We start from the raw sequence: 17,458 nt of genomic DNA, 5'->3' as shown, positions 1-17,458 counted from the left end.
GAATAGGGTGCACCTTCTGCCCCTAAAGAACATAGGCTGGTGAAAGGCCTGATATATGCCTCGTGGGGCCTGTAGCGCAGGCGAGAAACAGCAGGATGGGTGAAGTAGCTGGGTGCCCAGGAAACACTGGGGCTCAGACATGGGGGTACAGATGCTCAGAAGGGCATCTGGGGTTTAGGGAGGAGGCTGTGCGGGAATTAGCTGCTTTGCACCGCTTTGCACCTAGAGCCCAGATGTGCCTGTGACCTCTGAGTGGGGTCCATTGTAGAGGGAGGGCACTGGTTCTCTGGGTAGCCAAGGATGAGACGGCAGAAAGGGGGGCTGAGTCAGAAGCCTGGAGGGAAGACAGGCAGCAGGGTGCTGGGCGACGGCAAGTATAGCACGGGCGAGAACCAGGGTGGGTGGTGCGGGAGGGAAGACCGTGCCGTAGAAGTGAGTCGGGGACAAAAGCCGAGAGCTGGAGCCTGTCCCCCACAGCCCCACCAGCCAGAGGTAGGCATAGCCGACACATCCATCACCCTCCGAGCATGCAGACCTGCTCGCCTTTCTCTTCTAATTAGGATACAAGATGTCTGAGAACCAACAGTCTTCAGCCAGCCGTGGTCACTCTCGGGCAGCTGGGGAGCAGACAGACGTCAGTGCCAAGCTGTGTCTGATCAGAAGTGCAGGCATGGGGTTTGGAGGATGCCGGGGGCTCTGGATGGCTTGGGGGCGGGGGGGCATATGGACAGCCCGCTCACTCTCAGTCTGGCCCAAACGGAGAGCTCCAAATACGTGTGCAGGCACACGGTGGGCGGGGCGGGTTGGGGGAGAGCAGCTGCGGTGATCCCTGGCCTCCCAGCAGCTTCACACTCACTGGCTGGCATGCGTCACCATGCCCATTTCACAGACAAAGTGAGGTAAAGTGGCAGCTGAATCAAGATCAGGTAGCTACTGAGGGCCGCGCTCAGGTTCACGACTAGTAAATCGGAGCTCGGTGTGACATGCTTCGAGAGGGCAGGGCTCCTGGAGGAAAGGGCACCCTGATTCCTGGTGCAGAGCCAGGCACGGGGAGAGGGGCCCAGTTGTGAGCAGGCCTCAAGAGCAGCTGTGCGCCTGACACACAGGCTCCTGCACGGGGGGCTTGACTGTATTGCTGGGGGGCTGGAGGCCACTGACAGCAGATCCCTCACGAGCGGGAGAAACTGGGTCAAAGGCAGAGCCGGGAGAAAGCCCTGCAGAGGAGGAGGGGGGAAGGCGGGGAGGAGGGTGCGCACGTCTGGTTTCTATTCTGTGACCGTGAACAGAGGCGTAATTGGCGTTGGGGAGAGCTGTTCGGGCTGAGTTCAATCTGTAACAAGTCTTCTTTAATTTCCTCTCCTCAGACTCCGCACAGGCTTCCGAGATTGCTCTGCTTGATGCTAATGAGAGGACACACACCCCTCATTCCCAGGGACTAGCCTCAGCTCCACTGGGCCCTGGCGCTCAGGGAGGGCAGGCCGTGTCGGGGTGGGGCTGTGGGCTGAGGTCCTGCCGCCGTGGCCCCTGCTGGTTACCCGAGCTTCCTGCTAAGCCTGCCTAAGCCAGGGGCCTCGCCGCTGCACTCCTCTCCCTGTCGCTGAGACCCTGAAGACAACAGCTCTGCTGCCATTAGCTGATCACGCCCCCTCCACGTGCCAGGACCGGGCTATGTGCTTCACCCATAATATCCTCACACTGTCCCACGAGTTTGGTCTCATGGCTCATTTGACAGGTGGGGAAATTGAGACTCAGAGAAACAAAGGTACAGAGTACTGTGGGCACATGGAGGAGTGAGGATTTGGGCCCAGGTCTGTTTGATGTCAAAGCCCACACTCCTTTCCACCATATCTGTTCCTTCCTGGAGTAAAAAAATATCTGGAATCTGTGCACTGCCACTGCCAAGCAGGGCTGCAGGGGGCCTGCGGCCAGAGGGTGGGCACATCCCTCCTGACCACCACTCGGGGGCACCCGCCTGTTCAGGTTTAACCAAGTTCCTTCAAGTGGGGGCCTCTGAGCCCACTGTGAGCGTTCCCCACCTCTAAATAATCCAGACGGCTTGCTGGCAGACAAACAGCCTGCTGAGCTTGGTGTGAGCGTCAGCAGGAGGGGGAACTCGCCACTCTCTGGAGGAGGCCCTACCAGCACCAGTGGGGCTGGGCTGTGTGACGTCAGGTGACTCCCTTTCCTTCTCTGTGCCTTGGTTTCTTTTTCTGTAACATGATCTAATTACCCAGGACATTTTCTTTTTTGTTTATTTATAGACAATCTCTGGAGCAGAGGGGCGGGAGCTTAGGTGTGGGAAGGAGATTAGGTACTTTATTGCGTCTTCACAACAGCCCAGCGTGCACAAGAGAGCCCAGAGAGAGCATGACCCTGGCCCAAAGTCACACAGCTGGGAAGGGAGGGGGCGGGACAGGGCAGAGCTGATATTTGAATCCAGATGTGTCTGATCCCAGTGTTAGGATGGTTCATGCCAGCAATGTTCTCCTGAGGTGGGTGGTCAGGGAACCCCGGGCAGAAAGCTCATGCCCACCAGTACCTCCACCCAGAGCCCCAGATGGCCAGCTATAGCACAGGCCAGCACCTCTACTGCCCTGTCCGCGCCAGCTGCCGGGCAGGGGAAGAGGGCTGAGCCACAAGCCCACCTGCTTGATGCACTGCAGTCGGTCATTGGTCTGCTGGATGTGCCTGTCCATAGAATTCATTCTGGCCGTTTCGCTGGGTTCTACCCGAGAGCCATGAACGTTGTCCAGCCTGTGAAGAGAGAGGAGAGTGGGTAGCACTGGGGTTGTGCCAGTCCTGCCAGCCTCACAGCCACCCTCCAACCCCAACCCCAACACGCTGGCCCCAGTGGCTCCTGGCAGGTTCCAGGGCCCTTTGCAAGCCATGGTGGTCTCCGCCTCAGGCAGCCCTGTGCTGGAGGGGTGGCCCCAGCTGCTCAGCCAGCCCTTCCCCACGCGTGGCTGGGGAGTCCCACTGGCCGTGAGGGCAGGAGGTGCTCCTGGGTGTTCTCTGTGGTGGCGAATGTGACGGCGAATGTGTCCACCACGGGACGCTGAACTGCACACTCAGATACAAGAATTTCTACACATGTGCATGCGTGTGTGTGTGGGGGGGAATCTTCCCCTGTGATGACCTTTACTGCACGCATGGTATAAGTACAGCAATCCTGTCACGGCTGCCTCCTTAAATCCCCCAGGACTTTAGAGTTTCTTCACACTTCACACACCACTCACAATTCAATTCTTCCCCTTTGCCCTCGTGGGAAAAGAGGGAAGCAATTAGCACCACCCCCATTTTCCAGATAAGGAAACTGAGGCCCACCGAGCGGAAGGGAGTTCCTCAGGGTGGCATAGTGAGCCAGTATCAGGACCCAACCAGGAACCAGGGCTCTGCCTGCCAGCCCACGGCTCAGTGGTCTGGGTACGTGGAAGTCCTGGGCACCAGGCTCACTCTTCCTGAATAGGCGGGGGGCTGGGGAATATTAATGTGACTGCCACTTCCTCCCAGGGAGTGAAGTGAAGTAGAGGAAGTTGCCTCAGCTCCAGAAAGACCCTGGAGACTCCAGGCCTCCCCAGGGAGGCCATGACGATAAAGGCAGGGACAGAGACAGAGACAGAGACAGAGGAGAGCGTGTTTAGCTCCAGTGCACCAGGCCCTCGGGCCAAGCAGAAGTCTGCCCGGTTGCTGGCTGGTTTGCCCTCCCATGACCCAATGGGCCTTTCAGGCTGCAGACACGTGGGTCAGACACAGGGTGCTAAACAGGCTGATGGTCTCTGGCCTTCTCTGCTATCTGGAGACACTGCCCCCTGGAAGGGCCCTCATCTCTGGCCATGTCACCCCAGGCCCCATTTACTGGGTACTTTCTGCATGCTGGGCCCCTGAATTCTCTTCTTTATGCCTTCTCACTCTGTAAGGCTAGAATGATCTCTTTCACAAGTGGGGAAACTAAGGTCCAGAGATCTGTAAGTCCACATGGCGAGAAGGAGCTAGCACTGCGTCCTTATGCCAGTCTGCTTCCAGGCCCTACACTGCCCCCAGCACAAGCACCCTCTCCAAGGGAACCGCCAGCAGGCCTGGGCCCAGCCTTAGGAAGAAAGTCCTCCGCAAGGAGTCCTTTACTGGCAGCTCCTTTAAAGCACTTTGTGCTTGAAAAGGCAACTCATTTGCGTGGTTCAAAAATGAGACAGTCCACAGGGCATCCAGTGAAGTGCTGGTTTGTCCCCGGTCCCCAGGCGCCCTTCCTGGGATAACAGTCATCGGTCTCCTTCCGTCGGGCTCATCTTAGAGAAGCAAATATCTATGTGTACTCTCCTCTGCCACCCCTTAAAATACACACACACACACACACCACAAAATGAAAGCATTGTATACACACTATCTAAACCTTGCTTTTTCCCCTCTTAATAATATCTCAAAGTTTATTCCACGTAAGGACATAAAGAGCCTTTTCATTTTTTAATGGCTACACAGTATTCCAAGGTACGGATGAATCATTCATCGAGCTAACATTTGAATGTCTTCCCCCACCGGGCGCTGTTCTAAGGCCTGGGGCCTGTTCCGAGACAAGCTCCTTCTGCTCAGGGGGCTACACTGCAGCCTGAGTAATGACGCCTGAAGCTGCCTCCAAATTTCATTACTGCAAACAGTGTCGCAGGATCACCTTTTACATTGGCCATGTCATCCAGGTGTGAATTAATCTAGAGAACATACTCTTAGAAGTGGAGTTACTGGGTCACTCGGGCATTTGTACTGTTAATAAGCGCTTTCCAGGTTCACTTTATCTGGGAGCTCTCCAAGCAACAAAAGGTAGATATGGGGATAGCGCCCCATGTGAACTTCTTCCATCCTCGCCTTGCCAACCATCCTTCCATTCACCCCACATGCCTCAGATTTAAACTCCCAGATAGCCAACTTCTCCATTCATCATTTATCCATCTAAATGTCTGTCTGTCCATCCATCTACCCCCCCTACATCTGTCCACACATCTTAAGTCTCCACTTGCCCATCCATGCGTGCTTCTAACTCAACCAGTAAATACTTCTCAATGTCCATACCGTGCCAATCCTATGCTAGATTTATGGGCACGTGAGGACTAAAATGAAATAATTTTCTTATGTTCAAAGGACGAACCCGTGGTCTAAGCTTGTATTCACTCCAGGTCACCTTTCAGGTGACTCTTTGTTCCTCCTGTAGGTCAGGTGTGGGTCCAGTCACTGCTCACAGATGGACACTCTTACTATCTCCCTACTTTACAGATGAGGAAACTGAGAGTCAGAGGTTAGAGTAGCAGCTGGCTTTCCCATTACAGTCTAAACTTTTGCACAGGTACCGGGGAGGAGCCAAGGGTCCCTCCAGGAGGCTGCTGTGGTATTTTAGGTGTGTGCATTGGAGGAGAAGGAAGTGATGAGGGTGCTACTCCCCTTGCTACATCCACAGGGCCCCCAAGCAGGGACTAAGTTTACCTGCACAGAGCCTCAGCCAGCACAAAGCATGGTGGGGTTAGCAGGAACATGGGATAGCCGAGGTGGGAGCAAGCCAGTGCCACCTTCAGTGAGGCCACCTTGGTGTCTGATGTCAGGCCCATCTGAGCCAAAGGGACCCTGGTGGTCTCCCAGGCACCATGTCCCCACCCTGGGCATGGGTAAATAGTGGCTGCCAGAGTCCCAATCACAGAGCACAGTTTGCACAGCCAGCCAATGGGACCCATTATGCAAAGGCCTGGGTCAGCTCGGGAGGAGCCTGCGAAGGACAAAGAAACCCCAGGCCTATGCAGCCTCAATCCCCTGTCCTCAGGCTGTAGCCAACCAGGACAAAGGGCCTGTGGTGGCCCAAATGGCCAGGAGGGGGCACTGTCGACAAACCTTAGTGCCCAGAGGGTTAGAAACCTGCACAGGAGAGATTTGGGACTCTCCCGGGTCCCTCTTTCAATGCAGCGAGCATGAGTGCTCCCAACCAGAGAGGCCTTGAGAAAGCTTTTCTGGCTTTCTAGGCCTTTGTTTCTCCATTTGTAGAGCAGGATGGTGAGGAGGGGGGAATGGATGGTCTCACGAGGCACTTTGCCCAGGATGGGCACAGCATTTTGTCTATGGGTAGTGACCTACCGGGGCCTTGATAAAATATTTACTGAATGACTGATAGATCATTTCTGGAGCCTGGGGGTGCTCAGCCCACCCTGGGACGCCCCTAGCAGGCACCAGTTGTCCAGGTCCACCCAGACCCCAGAGGCAATGGGGTGGTGGGTGGGCACGGGTCTCACTTTAGGAAGCAAACCAAAAAGGGGGGAGGGGACAGAATTGTCTGCGTTCGGGTCAGTCTCCATGCTGGCTCACGGCAATCCTGTCTGGAAGCCAGAGTTGGTTTCTGGATTGAAAGAATCTCAGAGTATCAATATTCAGAGGTTCTTTGAGGCCTTGCACCAACCTGACAGTTCAGCTGGTTTTTTTGGGGGGAGCCTGAGGCTCACAGCAGTTTATCCAAGCATGTCTGGGCTGGGTCCAGGTCCCACAGGGCTTTTCTCCCAGGCTAGAGCTCCATGTTGTAGGAACCAAGAAATGAATAGCTGGGTCTGGGACACCTGTGAGACCCAGAGGGTGGGTGGCGGCTAGCAGGAGAGATGTCACAGATCACAGCTGTGTGTCGTGTGTGTCTTTATAATAAAAGGACAAATGTCTAGCTGATCAAGGAGGCACTCACAAGTGAGGAGACATTTTTAAACTGCTGAGATCAATGGACAATTGGGGTCTTTACATCAGGAATATATGGGGCTGGCAGCTCCAGCCCCTGCAGAAGAGGGGTCAGGGCCTGGAAAGACAAGAGTCCCAGGCATGGAGAGAGGAGGGGTGAGCTGAAGGAGGCATGACAGGTAGCTCCCTGAGGGGCGGTCTGGGATCTTCCATTTGCTCTGCACCTGCTATGTGCAGGCACTATGTGCAGGCACCGGTCCTGTGCATTGCTGATTTACTTAGTCCTAAAAGTCTCAGGTGGTGGTGTGACTTGCCCAGGGTCACACAGAGGGGAAGGTGTTGGGCTGAGATTCAAACTTTCTGCCTTTTTGTTAATAGGTTATTCCTTCCCCTCTACCAAGACTGGAGGTCAGAGCCTCCTGGAAGTCCCCGCCTCAGGTTGTGAGTGGGCCCAGAGCTGTCGCCCCGATTACACCCAAACTGCCTAAATCCGTTTATCCTGTGCCACTGGGCTCCCCGCATGCTGGCCGGTACGGCGACGTGCAGAGCGCGCCGTGGCCAGCAGAGGTCGCCCTCCACCGTGGGAGCACTGCTTGGCCACTGCTGCCTCCCTCCTTGGAGCCTGGATTGCTATAAGCCTTTACAAGTCTCCATAAATCCTCCGTGGCTGCAGCTCCAGTGCCCACCTCGGCGCTCCCTCCCAGCTGGAGAGCACTGGGTGCACCCATGGCCCCCGCCCTTCCAGCAGCGTCTGCCTCTTGGCTGAAAGGGTCAAGCTCCCCACCCTCTTTGTTCTGAGCAGACTCGACCTTGTAGGAGGTGCAAAGGTAGTCAGCTTAGGGAGCCTGGAGAGGACCCTGCTCTGCATTCCTCCTCCAGGCCTCAGTTTGCCCATCTGTAAAATGAAGGCTAGCCATCCTCTGGCAGGCCTTCAAACTCCCAGCATCTTACGATTTCTGTGTCAGGAGCTCCAGCTGTCTGGAAAAGTCCATCTCGACAAGTGTAGAATACTTGGCTTTCAGACTGCCAAGCAAGCCTGTCCCAAGGCAGGCCTAGGAAACTCCTGAATAGCTGCTGTGGCAGGGAAATCTGAGACGGCAAATAATGCCCCTTTCTCAGATACATACCTGTCTTTTCATCGTATGCTCACTTGGCTTAACTGCACGTATGTAAGTTTTCTGACTGATGGTGACATCTGGGTTAGCCAGTCTTCCCAACTCCTAGCTGAGTTCTTGAAGGGCCAATCCTCCATGTCACGCTTCTCCACACCTAGCACAGCACTGGCCAAGTTTACCTGAGCACTGCCTAAGACGCGTTCCAGAAAAGTGAGCTGCAATTACACACACAGGGCTGCTCAGAGAAGGCTGAGAGCTGAAAGAGCGCTTGGGGACCACCTGGCCCTGTGCTCTCACAGGGCAGCATCAGAGGCAGGGGCTGAAAGAGGGTTAGGACACAGAGGGAGACAAGGGCCGAGTGGGACTGGAACCCCTCTGGCTGTTGGGCGCTGGGTTGCCTCGGAATGCCCTGGAAGCAGGTCTCCTGGTCTGAAAGGTTGGAGGAGGCACGTGGCCCTCGGGCGGGCTCCTCTCTGGACATGGGGAGCAGGGTGCTCTGAGCTGCCTCATGGACATGAGGATGGATGGAGCCCTGGAGGTAGCTGCCTAGGGTGGCAGGCCCACGTCAGCTGTACTATAACCAGTGTGTTTTGTTTTTCACTTTTGAGGCCAAACAAGGTAACCAGTCCACATCACACACAAGCACTTGGGGCAGAGGTTTTGCTGACGTGTGTGCACTCACACACATATGTCCCCCTTTGCATACTCAAGACTAGGTGCGTGCGCACACTCAAGTGCTGGCACAGATGCACTTGAGCACACACGTCTCGTGACAGCTTGCACAGGCAAGTGGCAGGGTCCTCAGGGGAGCTGTGTGAGCAGTGGTGTGCAGAAATGATTCAATCACCATGCACATCTGCAGCACAGGTCCCCCGGGGCGAGCGGTGCTGGCAGTGGGGGTGGAGGGCCTGTACCCACAGCCTGCAGAGCAGAGGCTGCGTTCTAGGACCAGGGCCAGCGCGCTTGGGACCTGCTCTTCCTGGTGGGAGATCCTGGGGGCTCAGGGGAAACCTATCCCGGCCCGCCCCTTTACCAGCTCTCAGACTGTCGGGTGGGCAGATGTCACGAGCCCCAGGGTCAGCAGTGACCTGCCAACCCTGAACGTGACAGCGTCAGTCCGGGTCCTCCTAGGCCTGGCCTCCACCCTCCTTCCACCCCTTCCAGCAATACCCTGTGTCTCTTCCACGTGGGCCTTTTCTGTGTCCTGTCCTGTGCTCTGGAGAGCATCTCTCCATGTCTCTGCCTCTGCCCCTCAGCCCAAAATGCCTGGCCCCTTTATTCATCAAGGCCTGATTCAACTGTCACCTCTTTGTTGGTTCCCCCGGCAGAGCCACTCACTCCTATTCCTATGTCCCCAGTGTCTCTGTCACACAGTGGTATATTTTTGTATCCATGTCCCCCATCAGCTGGGATGCCATCCGGTTACGGATTCCCAGAGTCTAGCCCAGCCCCCGGTAACCAGCAGGTCCTCGGCAATGCTCATTACATGGCTGGACGGATGGGTGGATAGACTGCCCTCATGACTCAGAGTGGTAAGAGCTGAAAACCCCATGACCCAACCCTAACCAGAGTGTCCTGGGACTGGGAGAGACTCCAGGGTTCCCAAAGAGGGATGCATGTACCAGTGGAACCAATGCATGTGCCGTGTTCCACCAGTGGAACAAGAATGATTTCAGGTGGACCATGGGCAAATCTTTTCCGTATCCACAGTGAAGTATTTGGACTAGAACAGTGATTACTGCTGAGTTTGTGGACATTATTATTTAGGATAAGGTTCAATTAGGGGGTGATGGCAGATGTAAGAAGGTTAAAGAATCATTTTAAACTTAGTATAAATGGGATGAAAGTGACTGCGGTTAGGGAAGCACTGACATAGTCCAACGCCCTCCTTTGTCTTCAAGGTGAAGGAGCAGAGGCTCAGAGAGGTGCAGGAGCTTCTGATGGTCACACAGCGTATGACTCTTCCACTCCCAATCCTAGGTAACCTGCACCAGGCACACTGCTTGGAGTCAGAGGAAGAGATGGGTAGTGAAACAAAGACAGGCAGAAGAAAGTGACTTTATACCCTATCCCAGGGCAGTCAGGGAGATGAAAATGGGAGAGGGAGGCAAGGGGTGGCCCATTGCTCAGTGGTTAGAGCACGATGCTCGTAACACCAGGGTTGCCAGTTCGATCCCCTCATGGGCCAGTGTGAGCTGCGCCCTCCACAACTAGATTGAAGCAACTACTTGACTTGGAGCTGATGAGTCTTAGAAAAACACACTTTAAATAAAAGTTAAAAAAAAAAAAAGCAGCAGCTTCAGGCAGTTGCCTAGAACCCGCTGCCTCCCACTCAGCCAGGCAGCTAGAACAGGCCCTTGGGCCAACTTGAGGCCTTGAGGAAGGTGTGGGCCCTGGGTAAGGAATGGGCCCTGAGAGTCAGATTTTCCTTGCTGTTAGAGTTTGTAAGAGGCCGCTTCGTCTCCCTGAGTCTCTGTCCTCAACTGTCAAACAGGAAGGTGTCTCCCCTCATTGCTCCACTGGGCTGAAGAGCTGACTAGGTGAAGTCACTTAGGGGACAGTGTTCTGGAAAGGGAAATTCTGATTTGGACAACAGCTCTTCCATTTCCAGTTCTTCTCCCCTCAACTCAGGGAGTGCCCCATGCCAAGACTTGACAAGGCTCCACACCTCCTGGCCAGAGTTCCAGGAGCTCCCGGTAGGGTGGACCCACTTCTCTCCATGACCCAGTCTCCCAGCACCCACCGTCACCTACAGGAAAATCCATTATCAATGGTGGTCAGTGGGTAACATAATGAACCCTTGGTGTTTCAGAGTGGGGGCTTCCTGAGGACCGACCCCACACTGCCATGTCTGACAGCCTGTTCTGGGACACAAAAGTTAATCCAGAGGGAGGACAATTAACTTGGGAGAACATGTGTTGATATTGCCCTGACAAAGGTGCCAGCCTACTGGCCCGTCTCACACCAGGCTGGGAACCGCAGCTGTGTTCAGGTGTCCCTCATCCCTTGGGGGCATGTGACGCCTTAGCAGGCACAGGCCATGCCCTTGAGGCCAAACCCTCCTGCCACCTTCTGGTGGCACTCCAAATCTCTGACCTCAGAGTGAACTTCCTCTGGCAGCTCCTCTACCCAAAAGGTGAAGGAGGGCCAGATTCAGCCCTAAACAGTCACTCTCCAAGGCTGTGACCCTGCTTTTTGTTTCCTCAGAGTGGAAAGAGAAACTAAACAACTATGGAACCCATACGTGCCAGCCACGAGGCTCTTGCTTTACATCACTTCACTTTAATCCTCAGAATTCTGCTGTGATGGTCCAGTTACTGTTACCATACTACAGAGGAAGAAACTGAGGCTCAGAGAGGTCCAATGTCTTTGCTCAAGGTCACACTACTGAGAAGTGACAGTGCCAGGACTTGAACTCAGGTCTGATGATGTTTTCCTGCATCTTGCTCTCCATGGGAAAGTGACAGACCTTCTTCAACTAGTCACTTTCTTCTCTGGCCCCAACTGCCCTGCCTGTGAACAAAGTGATTGTCACCAAGTGGAGTGTTGAGGATGGTGCAGAGACAGGGAGTCACAGCCCTGCCTGACGCTGTTGGGTGCTGGGCCTGGGCCACAGCCTTCCTCAGGACAGCCGTGCTCATGCAGTGGCCCTGGCCTGGCTTTGTCTACGGTTCCAAAGGCTCACGGCCCACCTGCCACTGACGTGAGGAAGAGGGAGGGTGGGAACAGTTCCCTGAGGGACCTTGGAGGACGTGGGGTGGGATGAGGCTGGAGATGGAGCCAGGTGCCCTAACGACCAGTTGGTGCCCTCTAGGAAGTTGCAAATACCCTGCAGGTATTCTTAGTGCTCTGGCTCTAGGGACAAAGAGGTGTTCCCCACTGCCTCCTCCTTACCCCCAGCTCTTCAAGGCTCCAAATCCACCCACCTGGCATTTAGCAGGAGGTCCAGACAGGCGCAGGGCCAACGACATGTCCCAGCTTGAACCACACGGAGCTAGATGAGCCCTTAAGGACCAAGGATTTAGATACCGACCCAACCTCCTGCACCCGTGGCAGGCATGGCTAATCAGTCACTGCACTCTTTGCATTGAGTCTGGACGTGCCTAGACCATCTTCCACACACCCTTCTGGCCAGCCGTGCTTAACGACCTGGCATGGACACATGACAAGAAACCTCTGGGCAGCCCATCTTTGAAAAGAGAGTAAACAGAGGCCCAGAGAGGAGAGGGCTTAGCCTGAGTCACCAGCCAGTCAAGGCATGAGTAGAGTTCCGCATGAAGATGCCTCGATTCCTGACTGTGCTCTTTCCCCTAAACTGAGAGTCAGAGCCAGGCTCCTCTTGAGAGTCCACAAATGGCCCGCTCCGGTGAGCCAGCCACACTTCAACAACCTCATATCGCAGCCTCACAGCAACTTGCAGACAAGTACTAGCCCATTTTGCAGATGAGAAAACTGAGGCTCAGAGTGGGTGGGCACTTTTTACCTAGTCACACAGGGAACTAAGGCTGACCTAGGACAGCAGCTTTTCCTCCCAAGCCTGAGCTTTCTATTTTTACTAACTGTATATGCCTTCTCCTTTAGTTAATTGCTATGAATTCTCAGATTTTGTTTTTAATTTCTCAAAAATAAAAAATTAGGGAAACAAAAACACCGTAAAGCAGACATTTATTTATTTGAGCTAAAAGTGGAAGATGAAAAAAAATAGTCCTCATAGCTTAGATCTGGAGGGGATCTGGGGATCTGCTCAGGCCTGTTTACAGATGAGGAAACTGAGGCCTGTGGCAGAGGTGGGAGTAGAGGGAGACCAGAACCCATACCCAGCCTACCCTGAACTTCTCGGCTCTCTCTGCCCCTAACTGCATCTAGGTACCCCCTGCAGATGCCTGCCCAGGCCAGGCCTGTGGCTGTAGACAGCTCAGATATGCAGAGCCTGCCTTATGGAGTTCCCAGCAGCCTGGAGGTAGGGGTGGGGTAGGACAGGGTGACTGTGACAGTCTGTGCCAAGCCTGAAGAGAGCAGGGGCTCTGCTCCCACTGGGTAACCCCTGTGGTTTCCCCTGAAAAAGCCTTACAAGGTCCCCATGCTTGTATGTGGAAATTTTCACCATCCCAGCTAGGTTGAGGCTGGCACACTGACACCACAAATTCCCCCTCACCTCTCCAGAAAGCCCCATGTTGTATGTGTCTGTGTGTGGGGGGGTGGGAGTGGGGGGGGGCAGTGAGTCAGCTGGATCTGGTGGCTATCACCCGGCCTGTCATCTGGCCTGCACTCAGGGAGTCTGGGTGTGAGGCTACCCCTCCCACCTACCGCCCCAGGCTGGGAGTGGGGGCCTCATCCCTGGAACCTTCCAAGGACAAGCTGTGCACCCCACAGGCAACCTGAAAACACACTTCCTGAGGTCTTCTGAGACAAAACTTCACACTAAGTGCTCCAAAGCCGCGTGTTGACTTGATGCTCTAACTATGCAAGGCACCCTACAGTTTACAAAGCACTGGAGCCATAACCTCATTTGACCCTTTATTCTACACGGGTAGTAGGGCTTAGCAGTTAAGGACAGGCTGCCTGAGTTCAAACCCTGACTCTGCCACTTGCTAGTTTCTGTAACCTGGGACAAAATGCTGCCCTCTGCGTGCCTCACGCTCCCCTTCTGTAAACTGGAAGCAATAAAAATAGTGCCTACTTCACAGGCTGCTGTGCTCGTTGAGTGAGGTAGGGAGTAGGAAGCACTCGTTGGCTCTATACAGGGCCCAGGTGGGCCTTATCGTCTCCATCACAGGCAGGAGGAAACTGGGCAGAGGAGCGGGTACTCGCTGAGGGGAGGAGAGGGAAGTTAAAAGCCACCACCCCTAGACACTGAGCTTCAACCTTTTTTTTTTTTTAAACTCACTTTTAAAACTTTTTTAAAAACATTGCAACATCTTATGTTGTTGCAGAAGCTCCATTTATGCAACAATGAAAGGGGCTGCATTCTGGATGGAGGGGCGGGAATGAGGCTGCCCGCTCTACTCATCCTCATATGGGCATCTCTGGGAACCACCTCATGAGCTCAATGCCGGGCCTCAGAGGACATGGGTGGCTGCGGCAGGGACGCCATACCCACTGGCCGGAATGCCAGGTTGAGGAGCTGGAGGGATTTGTCCTGCTGGCAAAGGCCAGTCATGGAAAGTTCCAGAAGGAAGGAGGGATAGGGTCGGAGCTTCAGGATATGTGAGGTTGAGCACTGCTCCCTCCAGGTCAGCGGCCTGGATGCCCAGTGATGTCTGTCCAGGTGGGCAGTGTCGCTTTTGGAGGCCGGGAGTCCAGAGAGGAACACCTGCCTCTTCTGGGCAAAAGGAGGGTAGTGGCCGGGACACCCCACACGAGGCTGTTTGAGGTCAGACCCTCCCTGAGCAAAGGATTCTCTGGTCTGATCAGTTGGGGGAAAGCTGTAGATTCTTCCCTCCTCCCAGAGATTACTGAAACATCATCACCTGTGAATGGACTTAAAAGAATTTGGCTTTTCCCAAAGTTACTGGATCACAAAACACTTTTTTCACTAACGATATTTTAAAATCCCATAGAACTAGTTTTCCCAGGAACTCACTTTGAGAAATTCAGACCTGCGGGGAGTGGCTAAAGAGTGGAGAGGCTGGACAGTAGGGAGAGAACGCAGAGGAAGACGGGCAGGCTGGCAGGCTGAGAGAGGGGTGCCTATCAGGGTGGGAGGCCAGAAACTGAAGCGTCTGCAGGAAGAGAAGCCACAGAGCACCCTCACCAACACCTCAAACCCCTCCCCCACAGGACTGGGGCCCTGGATTCTGAATTCAACATCAATGAAGCCACCGCTACCTACATACACCTAACCAACCAGGACCCCCTCAACTCCGTGCCCACGGCAAGGCTGACCAAAGGCCACTTCCTGGAAGCGCAAAGGCCAGAGCTGGAAAGTCCCACGAGCTGCCTGAAGCACAGACTAGGTTGGCTGGGGAGACTGGCCCTTTCTGTGCCCCATCCAAGCCATGAACCCCAAAGGCAGGACCGCCACAGCCACAGGGCCCTCGGGCACAGGCCAAAGGGGCCCAGATGGTCAGAGTTCTCTCGCTAAAGCCAAGGTGGTGTGTAGCTCTCGGATTTCTCCATTCATAATTTGAATAACAATGAGAACAATACAGGTATCATTAAGAATTTACTGTGTGTCAAGCAGCACCTTTGGCAGTTCAAATGAATTATCTTTATAACAATATAGCCAAGGGTCAGGTGATTAGCACCAGCTACAAATGGGAAAACTAACACTGAAATGATTAAGGAACTTGCCCAAGATCAGAAAATGACAAAGCTGGGATTCAAACATGCGTCTGTCAAACTTCAAAACCAAGCATCCATCCCCAAACCAAGCTCCCTCTGTACCATCCTGGGGCTGGGGGCTGGGAAAACTGTGCCACAGACAGCTGGGCCCCAGCCCGTCCTGAAGGAGGCACTTCAGCTCAGCTATCGCCAGGCCTGCTCTATGCCAGTCTGCACCGGCTGTGCACAGCCAAGTAGGACACATGGATGAGAGGTGTCCATCCTTAGGCGGTTCCTGGCCTGGGGGGTCCTAAGCATGCCAGCACACGTGCAAGTGCTGTGGACACACAATTGACTTCTGGGCCAATCTTCTGGGCCCCTGAAGGATGGGGCTGGCTGAGATGTGACTCAGGTCTCCCTGCACCACCTAAATCTGTGAGGATGGCAGAGGGCACTGAACTTTCTGTGAGCATTCACTGCACCAGGCCCTTTCACACGTTATCTCATCTAATTCTCACACAGATCCAGGGAAGTGGGCATCACTGATCAGACTTTACATGAAAAAACTGAAGCCCAGAGAGGTTATGTAGCTTGCCTAAGGTCACACCATGGGGCAGTGGGGTTGCTTGGATTGAAACTCTGGTCTGAGTCATTTCAAAGGCCCACCCAGACGGATGCAGGCCTAGGGAACAGGGGAAGGATTCCTGCCAGGCCCAGGTCACTGTCTAATCTTGACACTCAGCCCCTCGACTCTCTGGCCTTGGTGAAATGGGCGCTGCGTGAGATGATTCCTAAGGCATTGTCTAGCTTTAATGCTCTGGTACAAGGACAGAGGAAGAAAGGGTTAAACAAAAAGAGTAAGATGGCATCCCTGACTTCCAGAAGCCTAAAATCCAGGTGAAGGCAAACAAGTGGTACTAACCTACCTGCTGGCAGTGCCCACCACGGGGGCTAGACCAGGGCTGGGCTGGGGGCACCCTCACAGGGTTTCTGGAGGAGGGGGTGTGGAAGGGCCAGGCCCTGAGGCTCAGGAGGTTTGGCCCTCAGCAGGGACTGTGTGGCTAGGCAGAGGGCCAGGAAGTGGGAGTGGGCTGGGCTGGGGCAGAGAAGGCCTATCTTATTTTGGAAATAAAACCACATGCCCAGTGTCCTTTTGACCAGGCCTGGTCAGTCAGCCTGGCAGGGTGGCACCGGGGTCTTTCTTAAGGGAGAACGTATTGAAATGAAGGAAGATGCTCACAATTCATCTGCTTTTTAATTAACTTGCCCTGCTGCCTTAAGTGATTCCCTGCTTACACTCATTCTTTTGAAAATTCCAAAGTGCTATTTCTGACCTGTGATTTACTATTACCGTACGTCTCCATAAGCAGTGTTTTAGCTTAAGTGGCAGTTGCATATTAATTACAAAGTTAATTATGTGCTGTGTAATCATGCTGTAATTCATTAGTTTACTCTACACTCTAAGAGCCTCATGCTAATAGCAAGATCTGACAGGGTTTCAGGAAGCTCCAAGAAATTTCCACGGAAAATCCAGAACGCAGCTAGAAAGGACTTGAGACCCCATCAAAATATTTCCTCGGGATCCACTTGCTTGACCTGAGTGAGGGTCTCTGTGCCCCCTCGGTGCTGGATCCATGCTGCCTGGGGCTCTAACAAGAACTCGGCCTGAAGCGCAAGCTGCCTGTAAATCTTCCTCTGCTGAGGATGGTGGAAAACCCAGCTGGGTCTTGTTTTTTCCCCCACGGAAGTGCAAGGACAGGAACAGAATTTGTTTAAAATTACTTACGGAACAGAGAGTCAGTTCTAGGTGAAAAATTAACTGCTCAGATCACCAAAACAAAGTGGCTCTGGGAACACTGAGCGTGGGGCAGACCTGGGAGGAGCCTGAGAGGATGCAGGTCTGAGGCAGTGGTTCAGATGGGGGACCCAGGCACAAGATGGGGGACCCAGGCACAAGATGGGGGAGGGGAGTGTCTGGGATTTGGATCAAGGTCTCTTTACATCCGTTTTGTTCTCTACTGTGTCCCCCAAAGCATCCAGGGACCTGAAATTGCATACTGGCCGTGTTTCTCCCTCTTTTCTTTCCTGTTTTGTCTCCTAACTGTGAGGTCATTGGGACCTGGCTCTGTATCCTGACTTCACTCCTCAGACAATCTCAAAACACCACTGAGGCCCAGCTGCCTGGTCTGTGAAACGGGGTGAAAGCTCCCTGCCTCCTTGCACAGGATCAGAAGATGGACGGGAAAGAAATTCAGACCCTGTCCACACCTTGACTGCTTTCTAGAACCATCTCTTCCCAGGCCCTCGGCCCATGCTCCTCCAATGGCATTTAAAAGTCAACGCGAGTTAAAGGCAGGCCTGCTGCCATCACCCTTCTCTCTCTCTGCAAATCT

At 54.1% G+C, this 17,458-nt stretch overlaps 1 protein-coding gene across 4 annotated transcripts in view; it reads right to left on the bottom strand.

Annotated features, from left to right (window-relative positions):
- Positions 1 to 17,458, bottom strand: part of ZMIZ1 (zinc finger MIZ-type containing 1) — a 230,669-nt gene that overhangs the window by 104,520 nt on the left and 108,691 nt on the right. For all 4 annotated transcript variants that reach the window (XM_081075176.1, XM_081075173.1, XM_081075175.1 and 1 more), the window contains exon 4: positions 2,646 to 2,754. In XM_081075176.1, the coding sequence (XP_080931302.1) occupies positions 2,646 to 2,705 (60 nt within the window). In that variant the 5' untranslated portion in view covers positions 2,706 to 2,754. The remainder of the gene's footprint in view (positions 1 to 2,645; positions 2,755 to 17,458) is intronic.

The sequence above is a fragment of the Rhinolophus hipposideros genome (genome assembly GCF_964194185.1).
Source record: "Rhinolophus hipposideros genome assembly, chromosome: 15".
Lineage (NCBI taxonomy): Eukaryota > Metazoa > Chordata > Mammalia > Chiroptera > Rhinolophidae > Rhinolophus > Rhinolophus hipposideros.
Note: the sequence above shows the minus strand (reverse complement) of the source record. Positions and strands in the feature narration are given on the sequence as shown.